The sequence below is a fragment of the Lacerta agilis genome, chromosome 11, assembly GCF_009819535.1.
Source record: "Lacerta agilis isolate rLacAgi1 chromosome 11, rLacAgi1.pri, whole genome shotgun sequence".
Classification (NCBI taxonomy): Eukaryota; Metazoa; Chordata; class Lepidosauria; order Squamata; family Lacertidae; genus Lacerta; species Lacerta agilis.
In genome coordinates this window covers 22698186-22713651 of record NC_046322.1, presented here as the reverse complement: position 1 = coordinate 22713651, position 15466 = coordinate 22698186, and the positions used below count along the sequence as shown (strand labels likewise).

Sequence of the window (15466 nt, the reverse complement as noted above, 5' to 3'; positions counted from 1 at the left end):
GTCGCTTCTTTGAAGGCTCCGGCGGGCGCGCGTTCCCAAGTGCTGCTTAACGCGCGTCGCCGTCAGCGTTCCATCGGGTCTCCCGCGCTGCCGGCCGGACAACGCGCTGCCCGCCATAGGTCGCCGCTGCGCTCCGGAAGGCGGTGCATTGTGACGTCGAGGCTCGCGGGGCGGAGCGCCTGCCCGCGCTATAAAAGGCCGTGGAGGCGGCCGCAGTTTCGCAGAGCGAGCGTTCGGCGCAGCGGCGGCGGAGCAGCAGCTTGGGTGCGGGTTGGAAGCTGGAGCGGGGTTTGTTTCGCTGGGACAAGCCTGCCGACGGGACTATGGATTTATTGAGGACTATCGCTTACCAGCCGGGCAGTACAGCAGCCGGCGGTGGCAGCGGCAGCAGCAGCGGCAAGATGGGCGAGCAGGCGCTGGGAAAGTCCTGCAATGGGGAATCGCGAAGGAAGAAAGCGGCGGAGTCGGCGGCCGAGCAGCATCACCACCACCCGCACTCGGCCACCGAGATCTCTCGGATTATTACCGACCCCACCACGGGAAGGCGATACTGCCGCGGCAAAGTGCTGGGAAAGGTAAATGTCCGGCGGCGGCGGCGGCAGTTTTAGGGACTCGTCTCGTGGATCTGTCACTGGTGCGCAAAGCTGGTTGTAACGTCGGGGTGGGGTCGGGGGTCGCATAGATTCCCTCCCAACATCGATTTATTTTGATTGTGTGTGTTTTTGCTAGTGCGTTTTGGCATTTCTGGCACGCAGGCGCGCCCTCCCTAATCTGAGCCTCTAGTTCTGATCTGCCCCTCCCCATTCTGTACCTGGGGCAACCCAGCCAGATGGGTGGGGTATAAATAAAATATTAACAATAATAATAATAATTAATAGCACCCCCTCCTTTTCATTTCCCTTCCTTTGCAAAATTCCAAATAAATTTGCTTCTCAGAAAGAGGGCATTTTACATCCAGTGTTCCATTCATCGGGGCTGTGCTGCACTATCTTGAGTCCTTATGTCCTGCTGGCTTGATTTGCAGCCCCCTGTGTTTTTATCGGTTGTGTTTTCTCACGTTTGCGGATCACTTACGGCACCTGTCGAAGTAGGCTGTTACCTGTGGAGGCTGGTGCATGCATAAGCTGCCAACCTTAAAGGGCTGCTAAACAAAAGAGGAGAAGGCTCCACACGGATAGCTGCATGGAGAGGGAGGGCAGCTATCGTGTGTGTGATGAATGTACATGTCTGTCAGCTGTTCTTCTCCCAATTACATGCAGCAGAAAACTGTCGGTTGCTGTGCCTTTCATCTTGAGCGCTTATGGCAAAAATGGATAAATGTGTGTGCATTTGTCAGAAAATAAGAATCTGTAGGAGATTTGCCTGCTTCACACATGAGGCGGTTGGGGAGGGTTTTGACATCTCCAATAATAATAATAATACAATATCTTTATTGGCATAGAACATCTCCTTACAGGTTTATGTTGCTAGTCCTCAAGCCTTTTACAGGCATTTGTCTGTACCTTTGTTGCATATTTTTGATCACTGGTTGAGAGAGCTTGCCTGGGGGGCTCTCTTTAGCATCCAGGGCTCTGCATTAATTTGATTAGCAAAGAATGAGAATTGAGAGCACACTGCAGACTGTCCTTCGGCTGCAGACTGTCACCGGTTTTTTATTTTGCAGTTATGGTCCCTTGGTAGTTCCGATTTTTTCCTGCTTGACTTGGGCTCCCTGAAGAGGGAGGCAGAGGGGAGTTTCTCAGCTGTCTCGTCTAATGTGCTTCTTCTCCTCTGCCTTGTCTCTTCAGGGCGGCTTTGCAAAATGCTACGAGATGACGGATCTGACCACGAACAAAGTCTATGCTGCAAAGATCATTCCTCACAGCCGAGTAGCCAAACCTCATCAAAGGGAAAAGGTGTGTATGTGTTGTGACGCTCCTTTCAGGAATCTCTTTATGTGCTTGGGTGGCCCTTCCCTTTCTCCCTCTGCAGTGGTTTGCTCACATACAAGCCCTGCCTCTTCCCACGGCGGTGGCATGTGGACATTGAGGTGCCAGTAATAACCTGCTTCTTGTTTGTGTGTGCCCTTTTCTCCTCTTCCAGATTGATAAAGAGATTGAGTTGCACAAGATGCTCAATCACAGGCACATTGTGCAGTTCTACCACTACTTTGAGGACAAAGAGAACATTTACATTCTGTTGGAGTATTGCAGCCGAAGGGTGAGCATCCATGGGGAGAAATCCGATATTCACTTACATGGAATCGGCAGATAGTGTAAAAATGTTTAATGTGTAAAAGGTATTGTCCATAGTTTCTTGAGGCAGCCCTTAATTCCTTGCCTTTCATCCCCACCCCTCCCCAGCCTTTTTCATAATGCTAATGCTTATTGTGTGGTTTCAGCTGAGTGACCTTGTCTGTGGGTTTCTCTTTTCTTCCTCTCACCAGTCTATGGCTCACATATTGAAAGCAAGGAAGGTGTTGACGGCACCAGAAGTGCGATACTACCTCAGGCAGATTGTGTCGGGATTAAAATACCTTCACGAACAGGAGATCTTACACAGAGACCTGAAGCTAGGTATGTTGATCTCCCAAGACACGGGGCTTATAAGATGTTGAAAGAGCAGTTTCCTTTCCCATAGACTGAACTGCTATTTAAAAACTGCAGTTCATGGGGATTAATGAATAGGATCAGCTTGTCTGGCAGTGGAGCCTTGGAGTGCTTGAGTAATAGCGCTAAGTATTCATTCATAAAAAACAAAAGCACCAACTATGTGCTGGCCTTCTTTAGACGCGAGTCAGCACTTGTCTAACACGTCATGACATTGAATTGGACTCACCAGGTTTCCTCTTCCTCTCCGCCTTGCGTCTGCAGGTAATTTTTTCATTAACGATTCCATGGACTTGAAAGTGGGTGACTTTGGGTTGGCAGCAAGGCTGGAACCGCTGGAGCACAGGCGAAGGTAAGGACCTGAGAAGGAAAGAGGGCAGCAACCTAAATACAGCAGAACTGCCTTGGGATTTGCAATCTCTAGTTATGTATAGCAGTGAGAGATACTGGCTCTCATAATGCATTCAAATCATTGGCTTGCAAGGCAGGATATCTGACAGCTGATCAATGTTCTTAATGGCCTTTTTTGTAACAGTTTAGTGGGTCAGCTTCTTCTGCTTGTGGATAACCCCCATTATTTTCAGGCCCATATGCATTTTTTGGGGAGGGAGTCTTATATAGCTAATGGTGAGTTGCCACCATGGGACATAAGAAGCTTCCTTATACTGAATCAGACCATTGGTCTAAGTAATTCCCTGTTGTCTGTACTGGCTGGCAGCAGCTGTCCAGGGGTTCATGCAGAGGTTTCACACAGCCTCACCTGGAGATGCCAGGGATTAAACTTGGAGCCTTCTGTATGCAAGGCAGATACAGGCTGTTTGCATATAGCAAAGAATTAAGGTGGGACCTGTATAGTATTTAACCAAAACATACAGCTTTGGGGGCCAAACTAATGCACTGATTTGGGATTGGATTGCATTGGTTTCACTAAAGTGTATGACAAACATTGAATTTTTGTGAGAGTCTTAACTGTTGTTGAACTGATAGCTAATTGTTTTAACTCCTCATTCAATTGTCTTTTTCAGAACCATCTGTGGCACACCAAATTACCTCTCCCCAGAAGTTCTGAACAAACAAGGGCATGGCTGTGAATCTGACATTTGGGCCTTGGGCTGCGTCATGTGAGTATATAGCTGGTGTTTGGTCCTGTCTACAACTGTGTAACTAGTGGGTGGGCTTTGCCTTTCTTGAGGTCTTCAAGCAGACATTCAACACATCTCTTTGAGCAGTTGCACTGAGCAGGAGGTTGGTCTATGTAACCTACAAGGACCTTACCCAAGTTGCGCTCCTGTGACCTGTAACTATTCAGATTGCGCAGAACTCTGAAGATTTGACTTACTTTGCACAATAAGCTTTGTTTGTGCTAGTTGTATATGGGGGCAAAAAACAATGCAAAGTATTGTGAAGCCTCACCTCCTGACCTCATCTCCCCCTTTGAAATCACATTAAACACACACTCCAGCAATCTCACCAGGAGATATTATTGCATGCGCGGGCAGTCTTCTTAGAATGAGTCAAACCAGTCTAAGGTCCACCTCCAGCCTGGTGATGTCATGCCCATCTAGTTGGCAGGCTTCTCAAAGGCTTTGGATGGGATGCCTTTCCCAGAGACCTTCTGCATGCAGAGTCTTTAACAGTTCCACTGATGAGCTATAGACCTTTCCAGCACCACTTCCCACTCCTTGCAGCCCCATAGTATTAGGATGCTAAATCTGCATTGGTTACCAAACCCACACATTCTTGGGCCTTGCACAGACCTGTGGCATGTTCTTGATCCCAGTTCAGCCCCGTCTTACAAAACTTAGCTGACATATATAACCTTTTCCAGTACTAGTAATGGTGGTGATGATGGATGCTCTTCGCTTAAAGACTAATTAAATTAAGACCCTTCTTATAAACATTTTTTTAAAAAAAATTCCTTGGCAGTGATTCAAATAATGAATTGTATACTTCCTTTTCCAACAGGTATACAATGTTACTCGGAAGGCCTCCATTTGAAACAACCAATCTGAAGGAAACTTACAGGTGTATAAGGGAAGCGAGATATTCCTTGCCATCATCTTTGTTGCCTCCTGCAAAGCACTTGATTGCAAGCATGTTGTCGAAAAACCCGGAAGACCGCCCCAGCTTAGATGACATCGTTCAACACGACTTCTTCTTGCTGGTTTGTAGCATTCTTGCTCTTGGTTTGTTTCGCTTCTGTTCAGAGCTACAGCTGACAGCCCGCTGACAGCCCGTTTTTGTACATCTTGTTTCCTCAGGGCTTCACTCCAGAGAGGCTTCCAGCTAGTTGTTGTCATACAGTTCCTGACTTCAATTTGTCAAGCCCGGCTAAGAATTTCTTCAAGAAGGCAGCTGCAGCTCTCTTTGGGGGCAAGAAGGAAAAAGCAAGATATTTTGACACACACAGTAAGCAGATATATTCATACCTGGCTACTATCTATGCACTACAGTAGGCAGACTTCAGGCTGGAAGGATCAATTTAGTTTCTTACTAAGCCATCAGTGCAAAAGAACACATCTTTTCTGAGAGGGAAGCCCTTTTTGTTGTTGCTGTATCATTAAGTAATCCAGAGTCCAAAAACTTGCTCATCTATCTTACGAATCACCCAGATTTCTACGAGTAGATCCCAATCCATCCTCTGCCCATCTGTAACAAATACTTAACTGCTGATCTCTTGCCACCTCTAAAGGCTTGGCATCTTGTGTATACACACTGCTAAACTTTTTAATGCAGAGCTGCTAAAGCATCATTGTTGGTTTTTGAAGCCAGCCTGTTATTGGCTGCAGTTCCTGGCCTGCCGACTCTTTCTATAATTTAAGAGCCACGTTCAGCTCTGTGAGATCAGGCACATACAAAGGAAGCAACACTCCAGGAAGAGACTGCATGTCTTGTCAAGGGAAACTGCAGGTAGTGTTGTGTACCAGACAGTCATGTGCACTTGGATGGGAAAAACCCCCTCTAAATTTTCTGTGGCTTTCTTCTCCCTTCCAGATCGGCTTGCTAAAGAAGATGAAGAAATATACAAGCTTAGACATGACTTGAAAAAGACCTCAATAACCCATCAACCCCTGAAACACAGACCAGAGGAGGTATGTATATCGGTTGGCTAGGCTTTTTTTTGTAACAGGGTAGCTTGTATTGCTGAACACAAGTAAAAACGAGCGGCTAGCGAAATCCTTGAGAGCTCAGGAAGCTTAGGCGTAATCTTGTGACACGGCTGTCATAGCCTTTGACATCTGCGCAGGATCTCTGTGACTCCAGAACTCATTAGTGCAAATCATCCTGCATCTGTGTGTCTCCGTACTACATAATCCTGAGATGCTGTCAGCTGCCCCTCCTCTTCCTTAAGAAGACTTTTAGCTCAGGATAAGCCAGCGGTTCTGAAACTTCAGTTGCATTTGCAATCTCCAGCATGTTTGGGAGCTGAAGCAGGCCTGGTGTGTGTGCAGACACAGGCAGAGTAATGAAACATAACTAAATAAAAATGTAGAACAAACAGCACAAGAAGCTCTTCCAAGCCTTGTCTAGAAAACATATTTCCATTGTTCAAGAAATGGGACCCAGTTTGCAACCAAGAAGAATTTTGATTTTTGGTAGTTCAAGTTGCCAAAAGGACAGAACAAGTTTGAAATCTTCCCCAGTGGTTTATCACAGCCTCTTCCTAGATACATAAGTGAAGGGAAATCAAAATTCAGGTCCTTGGAGATGCTTGGCTTGAAGCCAAGCATCTGCCTTCCACCTCCTGATGCTAGGTGACCTTGCCTTCCCTAAAAGGGAACTCAAAGGGAGTTTGTGTGGCATGTACAATGCACACTGCATCATTGCGGGCAATAGCCCTCCATGTATCCTGTTCATCAGTGATAAGCACCTTGCCTAGTGAGGCCTAGCAACCAGGGTACCTGCAAAACGGAATCTGAAGCATGATTGTGAATTGTGCAAGAATCTGTCCTTGATGGTCCTTAACAACATGGTATCTTCTGCCTTTTCAGGAGATCCAGCCTCCCAGCACCACTGTAGCCAAACCTGGCATGCTAGCAGAAACCAAACAAATCGGAGATGCTATCCGGATGATAGTTCGGGGGACATTGGGAAGCTGTAGCAGCAGCAGCGAATGTAAGTATGATGCACATGGTGTTAAGTAGACAGTTATGTGTTTAGTCTGTACTTCAAGCAAGAATGTAAGATTTAGGGCCTGGAAAGAGACATCCTTCCTCCCCTGTCAAAATGGCCAAGCAAATAATCTAGAGTAAAAACCTACAAATTTGGTTAGTGAGTCTGTGGGACTGTCATGTCTTCCCTCCCCACAAAGAACTGCAAGAATTGGTGGGAGTGCAGATAAATCCCCAAAGCCCTTTTAAAACCTAGTTTTTACAGCTTCTCTTTCTGTTGGGAACTCTGAGAACTTCAGTACAAATTTGTAGCAGAAATTGCCAAACCGCCTTTTAGGGGCATAATCTGAGATGAAAGCCAATGAATAACGTACAGGAGGTAGGCTTGTTGACAACTCTGCATGTGATTTCTGTAACATTCCCTCTTCTTTGCCCTCACCCAGGCCTTGAAGATAGTACTATGGGGAGCGTGGCTGACACTGTGGCTAGAGTGTTGCGCGGCTGTCTGGAGAACATGCCAGAATCTGACCACATTCCCAAAGAACAACTGGCTGCGTCTTTCCAGTGGGTCACGAAATGGGTGGATTACTCAAATAAATACGGCTTCGGTTACCAGCTGTCAGACCACACAGTGGGCGTTCTCTTCAACAATGGTGCTCACATGAGTCTTCTTCCAGACAAAAAGTAAGTGGCTGGACCAATGTACAACGAAGTTGTCACTTGACGCTTTCCTCTCCTGTGTCTACTTGAACTTAATAATCTTCTTTTTCTTTCTACCTTCAGAACAGTCCATTACTATGCAGAGCTTGGTCAGTGCTCAGTGTTTTCCGCTCCTGATGCCCCTGAACAGTTCATCAGTCAAGTAACTGTTTTGAAGTACTTCTCTCACTACATGGAGGAGAATCTCATGGATGTAAGTGATGTGGATAAAAAGGCTTGGGATCCTTTGCTGTTAAAAGCCTGTGTGTTGATGAACTCTGCTCTAACCAAGACTATGTGTTCTCCTTTTCAGGGAGGTGATCTGCCCAGTATAACAGATGTCCGTAGGCCCAGACTTTACCTCTTACAGTGGTTGAAATCTGACAAGGCATTGATGATGCTCTTCAATGATGGCACCTTCCAGGTAGGCATTTTCTTCTCCCTCTGCCCACCCACACATGCAGCTTGCTCAAAACATGTAGGGGCTTGTTATCTGGAATCAGTGGGGATTAGATCTTAAGATGGCGAGTGTACTATTTTTACAGTGTGTTATCTACCTAAGGAGCTTGTCGCAACTTGATGACAATAGTAACTTACCATAAATAGCGTTAATAAGCTATTGTTCAGCTGACTCCGTGAAAGATGAGGAGCCAATGGCTTGAAGGGCCAAACGTACTACTTTCACAAATCCCAAGGCCAAAAGTGAAGTGTACACAGATGTAACTTGTAGAAAGCCCATCTTGCATGATATTGTATCATCTGTAATACCTAGTTTGTTATATTATGGGAGGGGGCTGTTGGGTTTGGAGTAACAAGACATCATAGGCACTAGGACAGGCATATGCAAATTTTTGGGACTACAACTCCCAACATCCCTGACCACTGGTCCTGTTAGCTAGGGATGATGGGAGTTGTAGTCCCAAAACATCTGGAGGGCCAAGTTTGCCTATGCCTGCACTAGGATCCAGTAAGAGGATGGTGAATCTGTGGGCCTCCAGATGCAGCTAGACTATAGCAGCCATCCTTTACTATGGACCATCTTAGCTGGGGCTGACGGGCATTTTAGTCAAACACACCTGGATGGCCACAGGTTAACAGCCTGTGGTCTAAGAGATCTTCCCATACATCACCAGAACCTTCTGTGTTCCTCTGCTTTCAAGCTACCTGAGGTCTGCAGTGATTTTAGTTCTCAAATTCTGGACACAAGCCTTACCAACTAAAAATGAACAAAATACCTTTATTCCTTAAGGGGTGTTTTTGGATACATAACAGCTTCATCCTTTAAATGTGTTATGCAGAAGTAAATTCTGCTTCAAGGAGACTTGCTTCCAAATTGCGTTGCCGTTTCATAAATTAAGGCTTGCAATCTTTGTCTTCAAGCAGGTGATCTTGATTGATTAAGACCCTATTGAGCTTAGAGTCAAAGAGATGCTTTGTCTTTTAGGGATTTAATATTCTGCAGCACATGAGCAAAGGGATTTTTTATTATGCTTCTAATCTAGGCTGTAAAGGAAGGCTCTGTCCACGAAATACTTGCAGAACACTGCCAAAAACTGAAAGCAGTGCCTTGAAATGTGCATTGAGAGGTTGGAACAATTGCATTAAACAGCAACTCTTAATTCCTTGGCAGGTGAACTTCTACCATGACCACACAAAAATCATCATATGCAACCAAAATGAGGAATATTTGCTTACTTATATCAATGAAGATAGGTTATCGACAACGTTTCGCTTGACGACCCTTCTGATGTCTGGCTGTTCCCTGGATCTAAAACAGCGAATGGAATATGCGTTGAATATGCTGTTGCAAAGATGCAATTAAATTAAAAAGAACTCTTCTAAAACCAAAAGGACTTCTCTCACTGAAGTCTACAGCGGAGGCAGTTGGAAAAAGCTAGTATGTTGATGAATGAGTGAGGAGTAGGGACTGGTACGAACGAATATCTTATGTGCTGGGCTGGTACCAGACATGGAGCCTACTGCAGCCGTCTTTGTTGGATTAATGGTGTGTCAAGGAATTCTCTTGGAGTGTAGCTTTCCTTGGTTCACTCCCTTTTGAAAGATATGAGTTGGACTTGAAGCTCTGCAGAGAACAGTTCTGATGGAGGACTTAAAACTGTGAATAACACTTGAGGAATTGGGAGGGAGGGAAATCTCATTGTTGTCGAATAACTATTTGGGGCAGCTTGTGGCTGCTTAACTGTGAACTATGGCCATACATTTTTTTCTTATTTCTTCCAAGAACTGATCACACTTGTGGCTGGCAAAGTGCATTCCTTGTTAATATTTTTTTTTATTTATTACAGCCCAAAGTGAAGTATTTATTACATACATTTTTTTGCAACCGTGATTTTAAATATACATTTGTTGGCAATAAAGAGTGGGAAAAACCTGAAGCGCTGGTTTCAGTATATGCCTTTTTTCCCTCTGAGCTCTGGATTTAATTCTAACTGGTAAATGTAACATGCAAGATAGAATAGGTTCAAGGTCAATATTTGGTTCCAAAGGGAATATAGTTGATTTCTAATTCTGATGAGGTGGAATGGGCCTCCACCAGCGTTTACAGTGGTTTATTTTCTACCTGCAGGAGTCTGCAATCTGCTTGGATAACAGCCCAGCTTTTGCACAATTTATACAAACCATGGTGGATGTGGCTCATAGATTAGCCTGACACTTTTAAAAACTGATGCTGTTCACCACAAATCATGGCTGCAATCCTAATACTTGTTTACATGGAAGTGGGTCCATTGTACTCAGTAGGGTCAATTTCTGAGTAGATATGAATAGGATTGCATTGAATATTATTTAAATGTCTGCCTTAGAGAGTTTAAATTGGCTTTTTTAAATACACCAGGTTGAGGTCCTCTAAATTTTGTTTCTTATGGTATCCATGTCTACCTTGGTCCCTGCAGCACAAAAACCTCTCTTCTTCCTACTACTTTGGCTTAAAGGAGAATCTCTTGCTTGTAAACTCTTGCAGACATCTGACCATTGTGCAACTCCAAGAACATAGTACTCAAGCAAGTGTGGTGCTCCCATCAGCCTCCCAACAAGCATAGGGTGTTGGGTGTTTTGTAATGGTTCTATTCAGCCTTTTGCGGAGGGGGGGGGGCTGATGTCAGCTGATCTCTAGGTAAACTTTGGTCAGCATGAAAATTAGCCATATGTCAAAACCTTGAATTCACCTTGCTTCCTGAAAATGCCAAGATGGCAGACAGGGTTTAGCCAGACTTCTGCTAAAGGGAAGGCTACTCAGTTTTAGTAGTTTCTGAAGCAGGCACATCGAAAGTGGTGACACTTGGATTCTGTTTGTATAGATCCATGATAAGCACTAAAACCTCCCTCTTTTTGTATACTTCCAATAGCTATGAATCGGTACTTGAAGGGGGGGGGGTAACTTCATAAAATCTGTGTTTTGTGGAATCTGCATCCTTTTAATGCTGATGGAGAAGCTGAGCATTGTCTTATTGAAGGCACAATGTTCGTTGCTTACCTAGATTCACAAAGTAGTGACACACAAAAGATGGAGACATATCATGTTTCTCAGAGGGAGCGTTCAACTGCCTAACAGGATGCAACCAAAATTAGGTCACTGGACTAACCTTAATTGGGATGTGTGTGCCCCTCAAACGTTCTACTTCCCAGGGGCTACTTGAGAAGGCTGGAAGTTACAAAGCCCACCAGTCACAAAATGACAGCAAATGGAGATGGTTTGACATAAATGGCTGGCAACTGAATCTAATCCCTCTTGGAAATTGCTAAATTCTTCATCTCAGTGATTTTCTTATGTCAGGGAGTAGTTCCACAGTTAACCTGAAAACGTTATGGATATCAGAGTATCATAAGTCTCTTTTAGGGTAGAATCTGCTGGAAGCTCGCAAGTGGAGATGGCTTTTTATTTGCAATCCTCCCCATATGCCTCTCAGCATTCTCATTCCATTGCCTCCCATTTTCCTTTCCTCTATTCTACTATTTTCCATCCCAGCTCTTTCTATATACATTTGCTGCTTCCTTCTGTCAAAGCACCACTCTGTTTTTATCACCCTCCTCTCTGTTCCAGTTTATTAGTTGTGTGGCAGTAAAGTACCAACCACTGGCTCTTTCCCTCAAGAGGAAGACCCTAATAAATGTCTCCACCTCCCAGCCCCCTTTCATAAGCTCCATTTTCTCTCCTCTGCCTCCACCCACCCACCCAACTGGTGTACGTATGTGCAAACAAACACAAGGTCTGCCTGATTTCTGTATGAGGGAATCCCATTCCAAACAGGACCTCAGTGGGGGCGTTGCAAAAACAAAGACTTATAGTATTTCATCCCACAGTCCTAATTTGGCTCCTGTGCTCCATGTTTGTTATTTATTTTTGTGGGGGTAGGGGGAACCAGGCTGTTAAAGAACAAGCGCCATGAGAAGAAACACTGCATCTAGTTGGGCCCTCTGAGGCCTCCAAAGTCCATCTGACTGAGCAAGCTTGGAATAAGAGGATCTTGGGCTCTTCCTGGCAGTGCCAGGGCTGAACAAAAATGGCTCCTTTAAAACAGCTAAACCTGCAGATGGAAATTCTGCCTCTCCCTCCCCAAAGTGGCCATCATTCCTGTGCTCCTCTAAGGCATCGAGATTAGCCCGTGATAATGTGCCAACAGAAGAGGGGAAGGCTTGGGGAAGGGGTTGATGGTTTGGTTGCCTTGGAGTCAAGTTAGATAGGTTGGTTTACTCTTTAAGTCTGCAAAGAAGCTTTATTTTGGACCTGAGGGTGGGAGGGTTAGGACCTTGGGCATTCTCTCCCTCATCCTATCACTGCCATGCTGGCATAGTGTTGCCCTTTGCCAACAGAATCTGACAACTGTCATTCTTTGGGCTCCTACAGACCCAGCTATTTGGCATTTGTCCTGGTTTTCTTGTCCAGTTGAGCATTCGTTCTGATTTGTTTATTGAGGCACTTATGACAATGAGCAAATTCATCCTGATTTGCTTGCAGGGTGTTTGCACATCTACATATTGAATCAATCAATTAATTAATTAATCAATCATCCATCCATCCAACACTTTTGAAGGCATTTTCCCATCAGTTTTCAAACCACAATGATGATGATGGTGCTTAAAAAAAAAAAGTGGATTTGTTCCTAATGTTCCGGTGTGCACTTGCATCCCTCCTGCCAAATATTGTCAGTTTGGAGCACCTTTTTTGCCTCTTATACTGGGGAAGCTGCTACTCCCTGCAAATTTTGTTGTGTCATGGCTACCCAGTTCATTCTACACTGGCAAGAATATATGCAGAGAAGCGAGATGGCAAAGGCTGCTTTTAACAGCTTGTTTTAATCAGTAAAGCAAACAAAGTTCTCCAAGGGCTCAACCAGACTTTTGTGCAGGGTTGCCCAAAGTTGATCAGCATTTTTCTTCTTCTAAAGTCTCAAATGAAAAATTTTCCAGCTATTTTAAAGGAATAGACTTCCAGCATGGGTTGCCATACATCAGTCAAACACGTTCTTGCCCCTACATTTCCCTCAAAGTGTGGATGGGTCCTTAGTCCGGGTGCGGGGAGAGAGCTTTAAGACGTGTGCAGAAAAGAACATATAGGGCCAGATTCAACTAATGAGTCCCATTAGCAAAAAACCAAAGCAAAATACAGCAACCTCAGCTAGTACAATGGGTCTGCCCCCCGACACCCATGCCCCCCAAATTGGCTTGGAGGGTTGGGAGAAACCCCAGAATAGTGGATTGTGGGAGGAGAGGGGAGATTATATGGCAGTGCTTGCATGGATGGAACAATTTCCTTAGCACAACACTTATTCCCCCCGAAAATGGGGTGGGTGGGTGGGGGAAGCATTCCAAATGATGGGATTGGAACAACTGTACCAAATGACTTTTATCTGGAACACTATCTGCCAATCATTGCCTAACTACCAAAACATCTGTAATTTCAAAAAAAAAGCTTCTTTGCAACATTATTTAACATTCATTTCAGACATTATTATTTTATGTAAAAACTATCTTACTTGTAGAGAGTTTGAGATTCTCTGGTGGTGCTTGCAAAGGATCCATTACTGTGCATGGTTGAAGGTTAGGCCTTATGATTGACATTCAAAGAACACTACATATTTAATCTGACTCAGTGATAATTTGTTCCCCCCTGGATACTGAAAAACAATGATTTCTACTGGGTGCCATCCAACACTCATGCAGTGGGACTTCTGTTCTTCTGTTTCCTTTCTTCCTCACTGCAGTCTCTCCCACTCATCCCAAATCTACTCCAATGGGCTTCCCAACCCCACAGACCAGACTGGAGAATGCTGGGGAGCTGTAGGGGGAGAAAGGGAAAGTCCCATTCCACGCTTGGTCCGAAACTACTGGATGTCAGCCATTGTAAATGCACTGCCATAATATGGAAGAAAAGATGGGATTTGTGTACTTTCTCCTTGGCAAGAACCCCTCGATAGTGTACTCAGTGCTATTCATTTCAGTTTCAAAAGTGTCTGTCCTTAATCTGATTTTTATCAAAGACTAAACCTATCAAAGGATGAACTGTACCACAGTTTACAATACTTCACAATACTATGAATCTATATTCCAAATATAAGTCTCTGAAATCTGTTGATTCATTTGGTAAATTAAAAACAATTGTTTTAACAAAAGAGAGAGAGAAAGAGATGTGTATTATTTCAGCTGGGAAGTTCTACGGTCTCCACTAATGATCCTCAATATATCTTGTCTAGTGAGATAATACTATATTTTAATTGGTTCATTAATCATTTAGTTTTAAGGAAACATGGTAAATGACAAACAACTTTTATTAGCAGAGAGTGAGTCTCGGACAGGATGCAGCAACCATCAACAATTGTACAGTAAATGCCTGCATCCCAGAGGGAGCTTTGAGCTAAATGGCTGCTTATAAAATCCAATTCTAACTTCTCCGGCTTGCTACAGATGTAATCTTGTGCTCGTAATCTGCAGCTTCCTGTGTGCTTTCATGCTTTTTATGCCTTATTAAGTTCTGTGGTGGCAAACATCCCTCTGATTGAATTGCTACTGCTTAATTAGACCGATACATTCAAATTAAGATGTTAAATGCCATTTAAATATATGGTGTTGAAATCTAATATCATGGTTCATCAATGTTTGGAATTTACTTTAATAGAACATAAGGATTTGGCCTGTGGGATTTATTCTTTTTAATTTTGTTTTCAGTGTGAAACTGTCCCCCCACCCTGCAACGGCTTTGATGAATTCAGGCATATCAAACACGAGCATTTAAGATGGGACCATGTTCAACACAGCAAATATATAGTGTCAGGCTTGGCGGGAGGTCAGGGGGCGGGTGGGGAATGAGCTTCTGTAGAACAGAACTGCTTTGTAGGATCACTTCCTGGATTGTGTTATGGAACGGAACTAAATGCAAAGAAAGGAAGAATGTGATAGGCTATAGCTCATGGAGGAATTCTGAGCAAGCAGTCTGAGGATAAGGACTGAGTCATGGTGAATACTTCTTGAGTTCTGGGTCACTGGTTCAAACCTGGCTCGTGTCAGTAATTACTGAGGGCTATTCCTCTTTGCCGATTGCTCAATTTGCCTGTGCAAATAGGACAGTGAATTAGGTGTAATATTAAGTGGACAGTATACTGAGCAACACAGCAACCACCTCTTATCTAATGACTGTGTTACAGTTCAGTTTGGTCATATAGCAAACCCTCCCTATTTTCCAGGGACAGTCCTGGATTTACAGAAGTCGTCCCAGTTTCTGATTTAATCCCAGAATGTCCCGCTTTGCTTTAGGATGCCCCTATTTTCATCAGAGAAATGTTAGAGGGTATGGTAGGATGTCCCTATTTTCTTCAGAGAAATATTGGAGGGTATGGTGTTATGTGACCCCCAAGCCAAGGAGATAAGTAACTACACAACCTTTAGAAGACATCTGAAGGCAGCCATGTCTAGGGAAGTTTTGAAATGTTTAATATTTTATTGTGTTTTTATATATATTGGAAGCCGCTCAGAGTGGCTGGGGCAACCCAGTCAGATGGCTGGGATATAAATAATAAAGTGATGATGATGATTGATGATGATGATGGAATAGAA

At 44.2% G+C, this 15466-nt stretch overlaps 1 protein-coding gene across 1 annotated transcript; it reads left to right on the top strand.

The window, feature by feature from the left end:
• The first annotated feature begins 246 nt into the window (after nucleotides 1-246).
• On the top strand, nucleotides 247-9795 carry PLK2 (polo like kinase 2). Its single transcript, XM_033164024.1, has 14 exons — nucleotides 247-575; nucleotides 1788-1895; nucleotides 2083-2199; nucleotides 2426-2555; nucleotides 2853-2940; nucleotides 3614-3709; nucleotides 4554-4752; nucleotides 4850-4997; nucleotides 5583-5680; nucleotides 6581-6704; nucleotides 7144-7384; nucleotides 7484-7613; nucleotides 7713-7823; nucleotides 9030-9795. The coding sequence occupies exons 1-14, from the start codon at nucleotides 324-326 to the stop codon at nucleotides 9219-9221; spliced, it is 2034 nt and encodes a 677-aa protein (XP_033019915.1). The 5' UTR covers nucleotides 247-323; the 3' UTR covers nucleotides 9222-9795.
• Nucleotides 9796-15466: the final 5671 nt, after the last annotated feature.